The sequence below is a fragment of the Saccostrea cucullata genome, unplaced genomic scaffold (genome assembly GCF_032062105.1).
Source record: "Saccostrea cucullata isolate Sc308-1 unplaced genomic scaffold, CSIRO_AGI_Scuc_v1 ctg190, whole genome shotgun sequence".
NCBI lineage: Eukaryota > Metazoa > Mollusca > Bivalvia > Ostreida > Ostreidae > Saccostrea > Saccostrea cuccullata.
Window position 1 is genome coordinate 147,437 of NW_026931523.1, and position 13,500 is coordinate 160,936.

A 13,500-nucleotide genomic window follows, 5' to 3' on the forward strand; every position below is an offset into this window, starting at 1 on the left:
ACATGTAGAGTTGCTAGGAAATCAGCGTAAAGAAGCAAACATTTAAGCATACTAATGACTAAAAAGAAGATAGAAAAAACATTCAAAATGCTAACCTGAAAACCTGTAAAATAAGCTTTACACACTCGAGACAGATGGACAAGGAATATAATGCAAGATTCTCGAGAGTTGTTCATTTCCCTCTGAACACAATGTCGTGCGCATGACACCAGGTTAGAATTCTCGTCACCTGTGTCACACTGAATAATGAGGAGTCCACATTTTTCCTGAGCAATCTCTCTGTCAAGCAATAATTATAAAATTAACGTTTTGTCTTAATCAACAAAAAATAATTATCAACTTACAACATTTATTGCGAGAGTATACCTAATTTGTCGCGAAAATTGTTGTTCTGTTCCAAAAGCTTGTAAAGATAGCAGAGCTATTTTCCCTTGTAAGATTGGAATATTGTTTTCTATGTCCTGCTTGTCCTCCATTGACAATAACTTGGAATGAGTAGTGACCTGGTAGAAAAACATAATTATTTCAGATATATTCCATCCACATATAATCAAAATAAAAATACAAGGGTTGTTCATGAAGTTCGTAGACAAATGTATAAGCCATAATTTTCCTTATAATAACAACAACAGTGACAAACGTTTACAATGGTATTTTGATAAAGACCAAGATTAAGTAAATGCGTAGGATTCAAGAGACACTAATCCTACGAACAATACATATACAAACTTTGTATATGTAAGCCACAGTGTCATGTCTGACGAAAATCTACCAATTAAACAATGAGCGATTAAATAGAATTGGAAAGTTCCATAAATATAATTGCAATAGACGATAAATTGAGTAATAGCACTGTCCTTTTTATGAAAAAATTTGCATACTTTGATGCAAAACATATGAAAATATTACCTGGATAAAATGGCCTCTAAATGTTTCTTCATCGATGCGATGTTGTAAAAATGAACAGAGACTATCATGGCATTGCTGATCAAAGTAAACCTTAGTATATTCCTCTCTAAACATGCTCAGGCTACTGAATTGAAGGCGGAAAAGAGCGTCTGGCGTACAACTCCAGAGCAACAAATATTTGGCTGTTCGGAGCACATCCTATAAATGTAATAAAATATCTGATAAAATAATATTTATTTATTTTATGTTGTTTTATGTCCCTCTCCAGAATTTTTCACTCATATCATGACACGATGATATAATAGATGCAATAATATGAATGGCAAATTACGGTAAATACATTACAGACTTACAGTTGTTTAAAAATAACCTCTTCTTGAAAAGAAAAGTTTCAACTTATACATGTTATTCTTGTCGTCGTTATAAATAACTACTATAAAATATTTTCACCACTACAACAGAAACCAATACCTCCATAAAATCGTCGTCTTCATTGTCATGTTTTTGTGTGCAAAGATCCCATGATTGAAGAATGACTCCAGGGCATGTGTCTTGATTGTATCCGATGAATACTTCCTCCGGACTGCAGGATTTAACATGTCAATCAAACCATTAACATATACATTGTAAATCTTCATTTTTTTTATATAGGATGTTTGAAAACATTTTAGTCGAAACAGAGACATATAATATTAAATGTCTCTGGTCGAAATTTAAACATAAAGATTCCCAAATTCATCTTTAAATATTTTACATTACTATGAGCTATTGCACAAAAATTGTTGCTCCTTTTAGCTAAAGACAACAATTGTGAGATCTGAAGAGGATAATTTTTTACCCAACACTTTGCCTGGGACATGCAGAAAATTCTTCCACCCAGTGAGTAAGTTCCTTAGAAAGTCGCAATTGAGCATTTGTTAAGAGTCCTTCCATGGTAAGAAAGTGTTTCTCCAAACGATTGATTAGTGGGATGGGGAATTCCTTATACACAACTCTTTTCTCTGCCACAACTATAAGTCTAAGGAATGTAAATTGATTATATATTGAAGTATATGACATCCCCATAAAGTTACATTGTAATTCAAATTTAAGTTAAGATTTTGAAGTTAATTCAAATTCATTTAAATCATTTTCCAGCACTACTTCTTTCTGTTAGAATAGTTTTTATTTTGTACCTAAAGTTCCTATCCACCTTGCACTTGACTCTGTGAGTTCCAAGTCCTAAGTCGATAAATCTTTCAGAGCCACTTTCCATGTAATACTAGAAATAAAAATAATAAAGGAATTTTTAATTATAGAAACAATATGCATGTAAAATTTTGCCATGTGAAATCAAGTCAAATGCAGATATGATATAATAGAAGAATAAATAATAAAGGAAATGTCTAATTATTGACATAAAATATATGTTTAATTTTGCAATGTGCAATCAAGTGAGTTACAATCTTCTTTCGAAGGAAAAGGTGCATATTAAACAGGGGTACCTGATTTAATGCATCATACAAGCTTTCATAAAGGTTTTCCAAATTCAACAGAACCACTGTCTTTCCTGTCTCCATGAAGACTTTGATTCTATTTATATTCCGACAAATCTACATACAAAACAAAGGAAGACTTTTTATACATTTTTTTCCATACAACTATTTATATTTTCTAAATTAAAATTTTTAACAATAAATTTGATACCTCAATGTACTCTTGGTCCTTTGGAAAGCTAGAGCCAAACAATATTTGTGTATTTTCATCGGTTGTAAGTAACTGCTCAAGCAAAGTAAGGGCACTGTAATTTTCAGTCAGCAGTAAAACATATCGAGACTCACTGGAATGTAATCACAATAATCACTGAATTCATCTTCCATTAGTCTTCTACAGTTTACCTCTTAGAATGAATATTTCCAAACAAAAGAAATGTGGAAAATAAATGTAATCTGTCCTATTTCACCGTTTTTTATGTGTACAAAACAGAGGATATGCAATGTTTTGTAGATAGATTTGGACCAAATCGTTTAAACACTCATATCTCATTTTTACAAAATCAATTTAATGACGCAAAATCATACACTTTATGTTATTAGACACACACATAAGCAAACATAATAATTAAATAAAATCTGTAGAACAGCGTGCTTACACATGTTAAAGTGCATGTATGGTATAAAGATTGAAAAATAGATGCTCCTTAAATGTACATTGCTCTAGAAAAGATACATTGTATTTAGGGTCCAGATGATAAAGAATAAAGGTTCTTTACCTCTCCACACTTCCGTGTTCTAGACATTTTCGCACTAGAGCTACATCAGCTGCAAAACCATCCTCTTCATCCTAAAATATCCAAACCAAATTCAAATTAAACATTATTAAATGTATCTTTCCCGATCGGAATCAGACTTATGTTATTAAATAAAGCTTCGAACCTTAAATTCTTGTAACTCATCCACATAGTCAGAAAACTCTGCAACTGGATCGAGACCTTGCAATCCTCCAAAATTTCTTCTTATAACATATGCAATGTCCTTTGGTGTTGGAATTTCCATTGACCGGGAAGCGATGGCAAACATCATTTTTACCAAGCTTTAATACATATTGTAATATGTTTGTAACTTTAAGAAGGACATAAAGATAAATAAACACAACAGAGGTCCGTGGGCCCTAAGTTTATGAATTTTCTTATCAGCAAATGAAAACGCACCTATTTATAAATGAATAACTATTGTCTCATATCAACTAACAAGAGGTGAATGTTCCACAAGCTCACCCTTGTTGTCATCTCATCCTATCCACTTCGTGAAGGGGTCATCATTTGATCAATTTGAATAGCCTTAGGTTGCTTCCATATACATATGATTAATCAAGGCTTTGCTTTTCCTTGGATGAACATTTATAAAGACTTATAAAGAAGAGTTTTGAAAAATGCCCCCAAATTTTCAGTATTTTTTATATTTTTTTCTTGGAAAAGGGTTGACATTATAAGTTGTACGCAACTTAAGTCTGATCATCTAAGGATGCTTTGCTGCATTTTGGTTGAAATCGACCCAGCGTTTCTTTAAAAGTAGTCGAAAGTGGGAGAAGTTCACGGACTACAGACGTACGCTAAATACACATTAGGGCTAAAATGATAGAAAACATCTCAATCTCTGGAAGGCAACATATCCGAAATTTATCTGATGATTTCTGATTATAATTGTGCAGATTTTACCTGTAAAAGTCGCGTAGTCCAAAAAATTCTCTTGCTTTTAATTGGTCTCTGGATGTTGTACCAAATAATTCACCGGTAGTTATTGTTTTCTGGAAAACTTGAAGATAACCCTTTGCCAGTTTAGGAATGAGGTCCTCCAACAATTCTCGCACTTCCTCGTTGGTAGAGCAAATTCCTCTTTAAAAGAGAAAAATTATGCATAATTATTATAAATATTCATTTTGCCTAAAGAATTATGAACGAATAAAATTACTCAACAAAACATATTCTAATGCATATTTCATTTACCTTGCACTTTCAATTAGTTCCTCTTCATCTGGAACCTCTCGTTGTACTAGAATTCCTCTGTTCATTTTGGCTGGATCAAGGGCCCAATTGGATATTCCAATAAATGCAACCTATAACAGTTAAATTTAACTATTTTTCTGCAGGCAAGGGGCTAATTCTTATTTAAAATCATTCACTGAATTACTATTACATTGGCATGAAAAATGTTCCTATCTTTCACTTAAATAATTGGTCCTTCATAATATGAATTTTACATATATTAAGCTGTAATTTCTTATTCTCTATTTTTACGTTATCTATATTTATATTATATGCTGTTTTACATGGTTTTAGCGTACTGTGACATTTCCTAAAACCTTGAAAATAAGTTTCAAGCCGCGGCTTTTTTAAGTTTTGGTAAGAAAGTGGAGGCTTATTTTAAAACCGTCCTATTTTCAAATCGCGGCTTATTATCAATTAAAAAAACTGGTAAGCGACGAGAACATAATCACGACTTTTTATCGATAAAATAAATGGTAATCGACAGATTGAGAACTACTTGTTCATTCTAATTAAAGAATATTCAGATTAACTACCGTGAGAGTTAAAAGAATAGTGTTCTTGTGTCGTTATTCTGTGCACCCGTTTTGAAAACGATGACCTTTGAAAATGATGAGTTTCTAGCAATGGACACCGCAAAACCTACATCGTGAATTTATAGAAAATTTATGACTGTTTTATTTTCAACATAGGCTTATTTTCGAGTAATTTTCAATGCAAGAAATAGGTGGCTTATTTTTAAAACATGCTTATTATAAAATCCGTCTTATTTTCAAGGTTCTAGGGTAAATGCTGATAATTGATTTTACTTTTTTGTGTTCTTGATACTCCTCATCGTCTGGGCATCCGTCCTCCAACAGCGGATGAAGTGCCTAACAATATAAAAAGACCAACAATATGTAAAGGGTGCGATTTATTAGATCAACATAACAAATATTTCGAAATATTGAAGACGTTCTTAATAGTACATGTTCAACAAATGAACGTTGCATTTGACAGTATTTTTTGTTGCTTTATGTGAAACTTCAAAGTACAATGTTTAAAACAATAAAATCATACGGGAAAAGAAAAGAAAATACTACAAAGGGGAGCAACTCCTGCAATAGAATATATACTGTATACAGGGAAATTTTAGTTTGTAATCGCCCTCCAAAATTTTGAAGGGCAAACAAAAAATTTAAAACGGTGTGAATTCAAATTACACAGCATAATTTCTTAAACAAAACTATGACTGGGCGAATTTAAAACGGAACAAAATAGTTCGCAAGCGCAAAAGGGCGAAAATAACAGGGGGCGAAAATAACCCTGTATACAGTAGATCCTGAAATGAATGACCATTTTGCTAAGCACGACCCTTTTAACCGGCGCGATTCAAAACCTGATAAATTTCTATTTTCTCTCCCAACTTTGTCTCTAGGTGGATAATAAAGGCTTATCGGCAACATCGTCAATAAACAAATCCTTTATGGAGAGAAAAAAAATGTAGTAAACTTTGTTCCTAAAATTAAGTTTTGTAAAAATAATATGCTTTCTCGTTTTTGTTTATTCAACTTGCGTTTAAGCAATTTCAAAACATATGAATACAACATTTTTATATAATAATCATGCCGAAACCTTTCGATCATCTTTATTTCTCTTAAAATACTCATCTAAATGATAGAAATGGATTTTTTAAAAAAAGATCCTTCTAAGTTTAATGTATTCCCCTATATTTAGACTTATGGGGTGTCAAGGAAGGGTCTTGAACTGGCGACTGTCCGCCAACTGAACAAATACACAACAAATAATTAGAAAAACTCATTATTTTACAATAAAACATTGTTTAAAAAAAACTAATTTGTGTTTGTATTCCATGCTTTTTTCGCTAGTGTATATTCAATTAGTATTGAAGCAAATTTCAAAACTTTTGAAAACGACATTTATATAATATAATTAAGCCAAAACCATAAAATTCTCTTTTTTTTGTCCAAATGAAAGAAATGATATGCCCATGTAAAATAACAAATTTCTGCGGAAATTAAAGAAAAAAAATAATTAAAAATGTTAAACAATTAAAAAAGCTTTAAGGATTTCGAATTAAACTATCATTTTACATATTATTGAAAGACGTACTTTGAGAGGCATTCTTGGAGAATCTTCTGCTAAACCAACTTCATCTAGAACAACCACAGAGGTAAATCTGCTCAGGTCTTTGTTCTCTTGAAGCTTACTTGCTTGTTGAAATGTCTTTAAGATGCCCTCAGCAGTAGCCAAAGGGCTACATTGGAAGGAGATGATTTGAACCTAGGAACAGGATTCAAAATTGTGATATACAATAAAACATGTGCACACAATAAACAATAACTGAATTACTAAAGTATGAAACTTCATACAAAAAATTTACTGTGAAGTCATCATTATTATTTCATGGGACAAACTTATCCCTGAATTATCATCCACATTACATGTACCAACCAAATTTTCCTTGCTCACGAGCATGACCCCCGATACTCATATAATGATTTCAGAGAGTTTTAAGTAAAAGTCTGAAGAAGCAGGTCTTCACCTGTTTGAAATTTTTGAATAATTCAGAATGGGATTCCCTTCCTTGCATGTTTTGATCAAGTATTGACTTTGAAAGAGATTTTGAGCTCCCTGGCTTTCCAACAAGAAATAAGGGAATGCCAAGCTCCACGCATACAACCATCATGAAAAAGTTCTCTCGTAGTGCCATATTTTTTGCAATGTTTTCATTCAAGTTCACTTTCTCGAGGAATATTCTTTGACATCTACAACAACAACAAAAAATAATAACTATTCATTTGTCCATCAAGAATGTTGATAATTAATCAAAATATTTTTTATATTTACTTTTTTATCTCTTTTTCTATCTGTCTTCCACCACTTTGTAGATTCAAGGGATGTCTAAAATATCCTGATATGTGATTTCTGTACACTTCGCGATTCTTCAAAGATGCGTGATAACACACTCCAAGGGCAAGTATAATTGATCTTGTAATTCTCTCATGGTCTCTTGTCTTGACATAAGAAAAAGTAATTATTAATTGTAATCTTGCCAATAAATCAAATTGCTTCAAAAATACAATAAAAGCATTCATCATTTACATACATGCATATAATAACCATTAAATGTTTTAGTAATGACTTGTGACAAATGGAAAAAGAAATGTTCTAATTATACAGTATGGACATGTACCTTGAAACCTTTATGAACAAATGTCTGAACAAATTCATGAACAACAACTTCATCTTCTGATGTTTCTGTGTCCGAATCAGTAAAATCGTCGATGATTTCATCCATTTCTTCAAAAAGGTTTGTTTGGTTGTAAAACCAGCCAAATACTTTCAAAGTTCTTTCGACATCTCTAAGGCTAACAAAACTGCACTCATCCTATTAAATAAATCTTAAGATTCAGACACTACTTTAACTACTATTGTACATAAATTAATATCTTTTGTGTTTCTAATTTTAAAGAACACATTTTGTACTCTTTCGTTTAAAATCATGTGTGCACATCGTGATTTTTTATTACTTGTTTGCTGTTTATGTTTCTTGCAAGATTGTTTCATTCATAGCAAATATGCATGTATGAAGTACTGTATGAGATGAAGATTGTTTATGGAATTGGAAATTCAGGGAAATCACCTGTAAATCCCGCATGTAATCCTGAGATGCCGTTAAAATATCTGCAAGAACCATCTTTGTATCTGCATTTGTTCTAGGAATAGTGCCATTTTGCATCTAAATTTTGGATAGAAAGCAAAATGAATAAAATAAATAAGTACTGAACCAAACAATGTATATACGCGTATTCATTCAAATTATAGCTCTTTTATGACGTGGACCTAAAAATATATAAACTTCACAGAGAAGCATCTCGACTGAGTACGAAGTTGATATATTCATATATGTATTAAATTAACCGAGGAGCTGCAATTGTTACATTTTTTTCTAAATAAAAAAAGAGAAATTTTTTAATTACATTTTGAAAGAAGTCTTAAAACCATTTACTAAATCCTTCAACGCATCTTGATTTCCCCTTTAATTGTAGCAACTGAATTCATTTTTGTTAAATATAAATTTGCAAAACAAGTAACAACTAAATTAACAATTCAATGAATAAAAGAGAAACGAATTATATTTTCATTCTTGAGCGCCTTAATTTGTATGTTCATACAAGTAGCATTTACAAATTTATAGATTATTAAGATATTAAAATCAGGAATATTTGATGATAACTCCCGAACTATTACGTACGTATCGGTTCAACATTTGTATTATGTAGAGTCTCTCAACAGTGGAGTCTAACTGTCCAAAGTCCCACACTAATGGGATCATGCTTTGAGGAAGAGGCTGGACTCTGTACACAAGATGCCTCATTGGTATGCGACCTAGTTAATTAAAGAATTAATATAATTAACGTTGTTATTACTATATAATGTGATGTTGTTGTTGTTGTTTAAGTGGAAATTTTAGCAAGATAAAAATTTATCGATTTACCTTCAAAGTCAATAATATATTTTTAGCATCAAATAATTTAAGCGATTCAAATAAATGTCTTCAAAAGGGTTAAAATTACACAAAATACGTTGGAATATAAAATGTACAAAATATATGCAAAAAAAAGTAGAAAATCAAATGTAGAAAACACATAACAAAAACAAATTTATAACTTTTTATATTAGAAACTTTTTCATGAAGAACATACCGAGTCTATCAGTTGTTTCCTCCACGTTCACATGATAGCCTAATCCTGCTTTTTCTAGTCTTGCAATCATCTCATCTGGGTGTCTAAAATGCCATATTATTATATGTTTATAATCTCAAAAAAGTATTTAAAATTATAAAAGTTTGAGAAAATTTTGTCCTTTTGTGTTAATTTATCACAATAAACAACACACTGCTTACTTTCTGTAAGGATTGCATGCAGCAACTAATTTAAGATTCTCATTCAAATTAATCGGTCTTCCATCAATCGTCCCATCACACATGATTTCTTTGATGCTGCCAATGGCTTCAGTAGTGTTTGCTTCATCGAAGAATAAAACAGTAAATATGTGATTCCCACTGGACTCGCAGTTTGCTTTTGCTGTTTCTTCAGCTTTCCTCACTTTTTCAATTATGTGTTTCTTCGTTGTACCACCATGTACCTTAAAGATTTCAAATCAACTGATTTAAAAAAAAAGAAATTAGAGTTGCTCCCCCAAAAAACGTTGAAACACATAATAAAACAGCACTTTAAATCTGTATTTGTTCAAAATGTCCTTATAATTATATATTATTTATCATATTCCACATTTTAGATTTAGTGATTAAATTTTTAGCAATACTATGTACAACAGTTTAAGAGGAGTGGTGATGACAAAATATTTTCTCTTGGAAAGTGTGCTAAAACTGTAATATACACAATTTCATATTGTGTCCTAAATTCTGCAAAGTTTAAATATAATGAATTTCATCTATATAAAAGGTAAAAAACAATTTACGGAAAGTTTTGGAAAAAATAATGGAATCCGAATTTCCTGGTAATATACACATCTACATATTGTGTCCTAAATATATGCAAAGTTTGACGAAATTCTGTGCAGCGGTTTATGAAGAGTTTAGGAAATGGTTCATCTCTATATATATAATTATAAAAAAAGTCCCAGAAAAATAAAATAATCACATTTTTATCTGCAAAGTTTACCTGTGCAGCAGTTTTAGTTGCGCTGACAAACTGTTCATCTCTATATAAAAGGTATGTCCAAATGCCAGCCCCTGGAAAAAATAAGGGCGGAACTGTATGCACATCTACACATTGTGCTAAATACCTGCAAAGTTTGACGAATTTCTTGAGCGGTTTATGAGGAGTTGCGCTGACAAACTGTCTATATTCAAGGTATGGTCAAATCCTGTTTCACCCATAACAATGACTGGAATGTTACATCTAATCAAAAAGTTTTATATTAATGTGCATTTAATATGTATGAAAACACTTTTAGGGAAGTGCTGAATTCAACACACGAAATTCTAAACTGTAGAAAATATTTTGAATGTCATTCCTTATAATTATTTAATTTTCATTAATTATCATATTCAACATCATCGATTTAGTGATTAAAATTTTAGCAATACTTCTGAGACAATATTTTGTCTTTGCTAAAACAGATATTTCTGCACTTATAAATCACTAAGTTTCCATTAATGGATTTCATATGTAGTTGAGAAAAAAATTTTTTGTTTCTTTTTTCACAAGTTAGGAAATGGACATTATTATAAAAAATGTAGAATAATCACATTTTAATTAAAATGTTTACCTTCATTACTGCCATCTTTTTTATCTCAGCCCCTGGAGGACACTGTAGAGCGCAAAGGAACTTAATTAAGCGTGTTTTACCACACCCTGTTTCACCCATAACGATGACTGGAATGTTACATCTGATCAAAAATACATTAAAAGACAAATGACTTGTTTCATTTAACAAAAAACACTAAAAGCCAGCCCAGTGCTGAATTCAAAACAAGAATTCAAAGCTTTTGTCTACTTTTTTCCTTCCAAAAAAGGAATATCATTGATTTTATTTTTTCCATGGAATTTCTGACAAAGAATTGGGATGTTATAAGCTATTCACCTGAATCGCATATATATCGCCATCATCTTTTTCACATTGTCTGTTGTCAGTTCATATGTTTCATCTGGATCATGAGGAAACTCATTCCCAATCACCCTGCAGAGTCTTTCTAGCTTTTCATACCTTTTAAAATAATTTAAAATTTTAACAATAAATTTAATAATTCATCAATGCAAAAATCAAACGTGTTGTTCTTCAGATGTATTAAAGATTTTTTTCCAACGAAAAATTTAAATCCCATACTGTTGTCTTTTTTAGGCTAAAGGGGCCTTGCCTTTACTTAACTTCAATATACAAGAATTCTGAATTTAAATATAACCAACATGGCCCCGCTGTTCTAGAGAAGATTATATTTATACGAAATTTTCGTATACTACATCAAATGTTATTTCAAATATGAAACCTAGTACCCAAAAGTCATACTTTGGAAACCCTTAAATTAATTTGATATTAGTATGACTAAGCATCTTTTATATATATATATATATATCTTTTTTTTAATTTCCACGGTATATCATTGTAAAATTTTGAATACACACACAAGTCCTTTTTCTAGCCTCCGGGAACCATTAATTGAAGAATTATAAATTAATATGAACATCAAAATTATTCAGGGGATGTTTGATTTATTCGTTTAGCCCCGATGTTCTTAATAGTCTAAGGATTTTTATAGAAGTGTCCGTGCAATAGCCCCTTTTAAATGTTTGATAACCTATAGTAGATCCACCTTATACTATGGGGAGCATGTTTGAACAAATCTGATCTTACATTACCTGAGGACTTATGCGTATTTTATATGAGTAGTTTTGCTCCGTTAATACCGAAAAGAAAATTTCGAAATAGGGCGCGATTCCAACTTAAAAAGAAGAAAATATGGCAATATTAATATAAACAATAACAGTTGACTAACTTTGCTCAGAATAACCCACTACAGCCTTTCGCTTATTTGAACAGAAAGCAAAAAAATTGCAAATTTGTTACTTTACCTATTCAGGTCTTCAAAATTCTCTTGGAGTGGTACACAGTTAGCAACCAGGGCATCCCAAAGGTTCGGTGTCATTATCTTTCTTTCTAGAACTTGACCTGTCTGGTTGTCGACTAAATTTCTGTTCACTTTGCTGATATTAAACCCAATGAACGTCATAGTGTGATGATCAGGGTTGAAAAACAAATATGGATGAGCACTGCAAAGATCGCATTTACTAGCGTTTCAAAAACCAATCAAACGAACAAAATTTTATTATATTTTATTTAATTTTTATAGAACATTACAGTAATAAATTTGACTCTGTTTTTAAATCAATAATTAAGAAATCAAAAGTTGTTATGAAAGTTGAAGCACATAAAGTACAATCATTTTGATTATACAAATATGCTACACAGCAAAATTCTTAAATATATGTAGATATATGTATAATTCTTATATTGATTGTCAATGCAAGTAGCAAGTAGCATGTAGTGTTTATAATCGAGTTTCTGATTTGCTTATATACACCATGATAAAAGAAAAGTCATATAATTCTAACGTTCAACAAAGATAAGCCTCATGAAGATTGTTACATGTTAATGTCAAGTAAATTCTATTAACATAAAGTTTATATAAATTGTCCTCTTTTTATCTATATATTTTTATTTAGTTTATTAATACATGTATAAGTTAGTTAATACACCTACAATAAAAGCAATAAGAAAAGCAATATCAAATATTTGTAAATACTTACCTCGATTCCCAACGACGTCTTATTTGAAACTGGGATAAGTCAATAATTTCATTCTCATCATTTGTTTCTTCGTTTTCATTCTCCATTTGACCTTCATGAATGATTGACTCAATGTTTTCCTCGTCTTCAGACATCATCAATGATCTTGTTGAAAAATCCTGTTTTATCCAAAAATGACTGCATTTATATATGTACTCCTTTTATATCAAAGGGCTTAAAAAATATTGTATTTAAGTGTTTACAAAATATTTCTATCTTACCTTTGACATTTGAATCAAAAATCTCAAAACAAATTTTGAAAACCCTGGTAAGTCAGCAGCCATTTCAGAGCCACAATAAACAGACTTTTCAAAATCTTCCAACTGTGTATTCAAAAAGTGCACAAAGTTTCTCAGCTCCGACCACAAAGGATCTTCCACACAGCAGTGTCTATTAAACAGGATATAAACTAGTATAAGAGAGAGAGAGAGATTTTATACAATTTTAATGTTTCTACTCTAAATAATTTAGCTATGTAAAACAACAATAAACATACCTCATGAGCGTCTCTAAGCATTGACGTTTGTTACCGCTTCGTAAAAAGCGGTTAAAAATTGGTAAAGTCTTTTTGTTTGCCTCCAGGCCTTGAAGATATTGAAAAGGTCTTTGAAAAACCTCTGATTGAAACATCTGGTCATCGAATCCAAGCAAAATATCATTTGTTTCAATTTCTACTAACAAAGAGAAAATACG

The 13,500-nt window shown here is 31.1% G+C and overlaps 1 protein-coding gene across 3 annotated transcripts in view; it reads right to left on the reverse strand.

Moving 5' to 3' along the window:
- Window positions 1–13,479, reverse strand: part of LOC134232806 (E3 ubiquitin-protein ligase rnf213-alpha-like) — a 33,325-nt gene extending 19,846 nt beyond the window's left edge. The window contains exons 1-27 of one of the 3 annotated variants that reach the window (XM_062714783.1): window positions 13,304–13,479; window positions 13,029–13,197; window positions 12,769–12,926; window positions 12,034–12,231; window positions 11,048–11,170; window positions 10,733–10,853; window positions 9,342–9,583; window positions 9,142–9,224; window positions 8,691–8,824; window positions 8,079–8,174; window positions 7,629–7,823; window positions 7,283–7,449; window positions 6,978–7,200; window positions 6,545–6,715; window positions 5,242–5,304; window positions 4,394–4,503; window positions 4,106–4,282; window positions 3,324–3,480; window positions 3,161–3,231; window positions 2,596–2,728; window positions 2,394–2,501; window positions 2,085–2,170; window positions 1,748–1,927; window positions 1,381–1,492; window positions 910–1,107; window positions 367–503; window positions 96–279 (exon numbers count right to left, since the gene is read on the reverse strand). In XM_062714783.1, coding sequence (XP_062570767.1) covers window positions 96–279; window positions 367–503; window positions 910–1,107; window positions 1,381–1,492; window positions 1,748–1,927; window positions 2,085–2,170; window positions 2,394–2,501; window positions 2,596–2,728; window positions 3,161–3,231; window positions 3,324–3,480; window positions 4,106–4,282; window positions 4,394–4,503; window positions 5,242–5,304; window positions 6,545–6,715; window positions 6,978–7,200; window positions 7,283–7,449; window positions 7,629–7,823; window positions 8,079–8,174; window positions 8,691–8,824; window positions 9,142–9,224; window positions 9,342–9,583; window positions 10,733–10,853; window positions 11,048–11,170; window positions 12,034–12,231; window positions 12,769–12,926; window positions 13,029–13,197; window positions 13,304–13,437 — 3,930 coding nt within the window. In that variant the 5' untranslated portion in view covers window positions 13,438–13,479. Of the gene's footprint in view, window positions 1–95; window positions 280–366; window positions 504–909; window positions 1,108–1,380; window positions 1,493–1,747; window positions 1,928–2,084; window positions 2,171–2,393; window positions 2,502–2,595; window positions 2,729–3,160; window positions 3,232–3,323; window positions 3,481–4,105; window positions 4,283–4,393; window positions 4,504–5,241; window positions 5,305–6,544; window positions 6,716–6,977; window positions 7,201–7,282; window positions 7,450–7,628; window positions 7,824–8,078; window positions 8,175–8,690; window positions 8,825–9,141; window positions 9,225–9,341; window positions 9,584–10,732; window positions 10,854–11,047; window positions 11,171–12,033; window positions 12,232–12,768; window positions 12,927–13,028; window positions 13,198–13,303 lie in introns of those variants that run through there. The other 2 variants (XM_062714784.1, XM_062714785.1) reach the window with 2 other exon arrangements.
- Window positions 13,480–13,500: the final 21 nt, after the last annotated feature.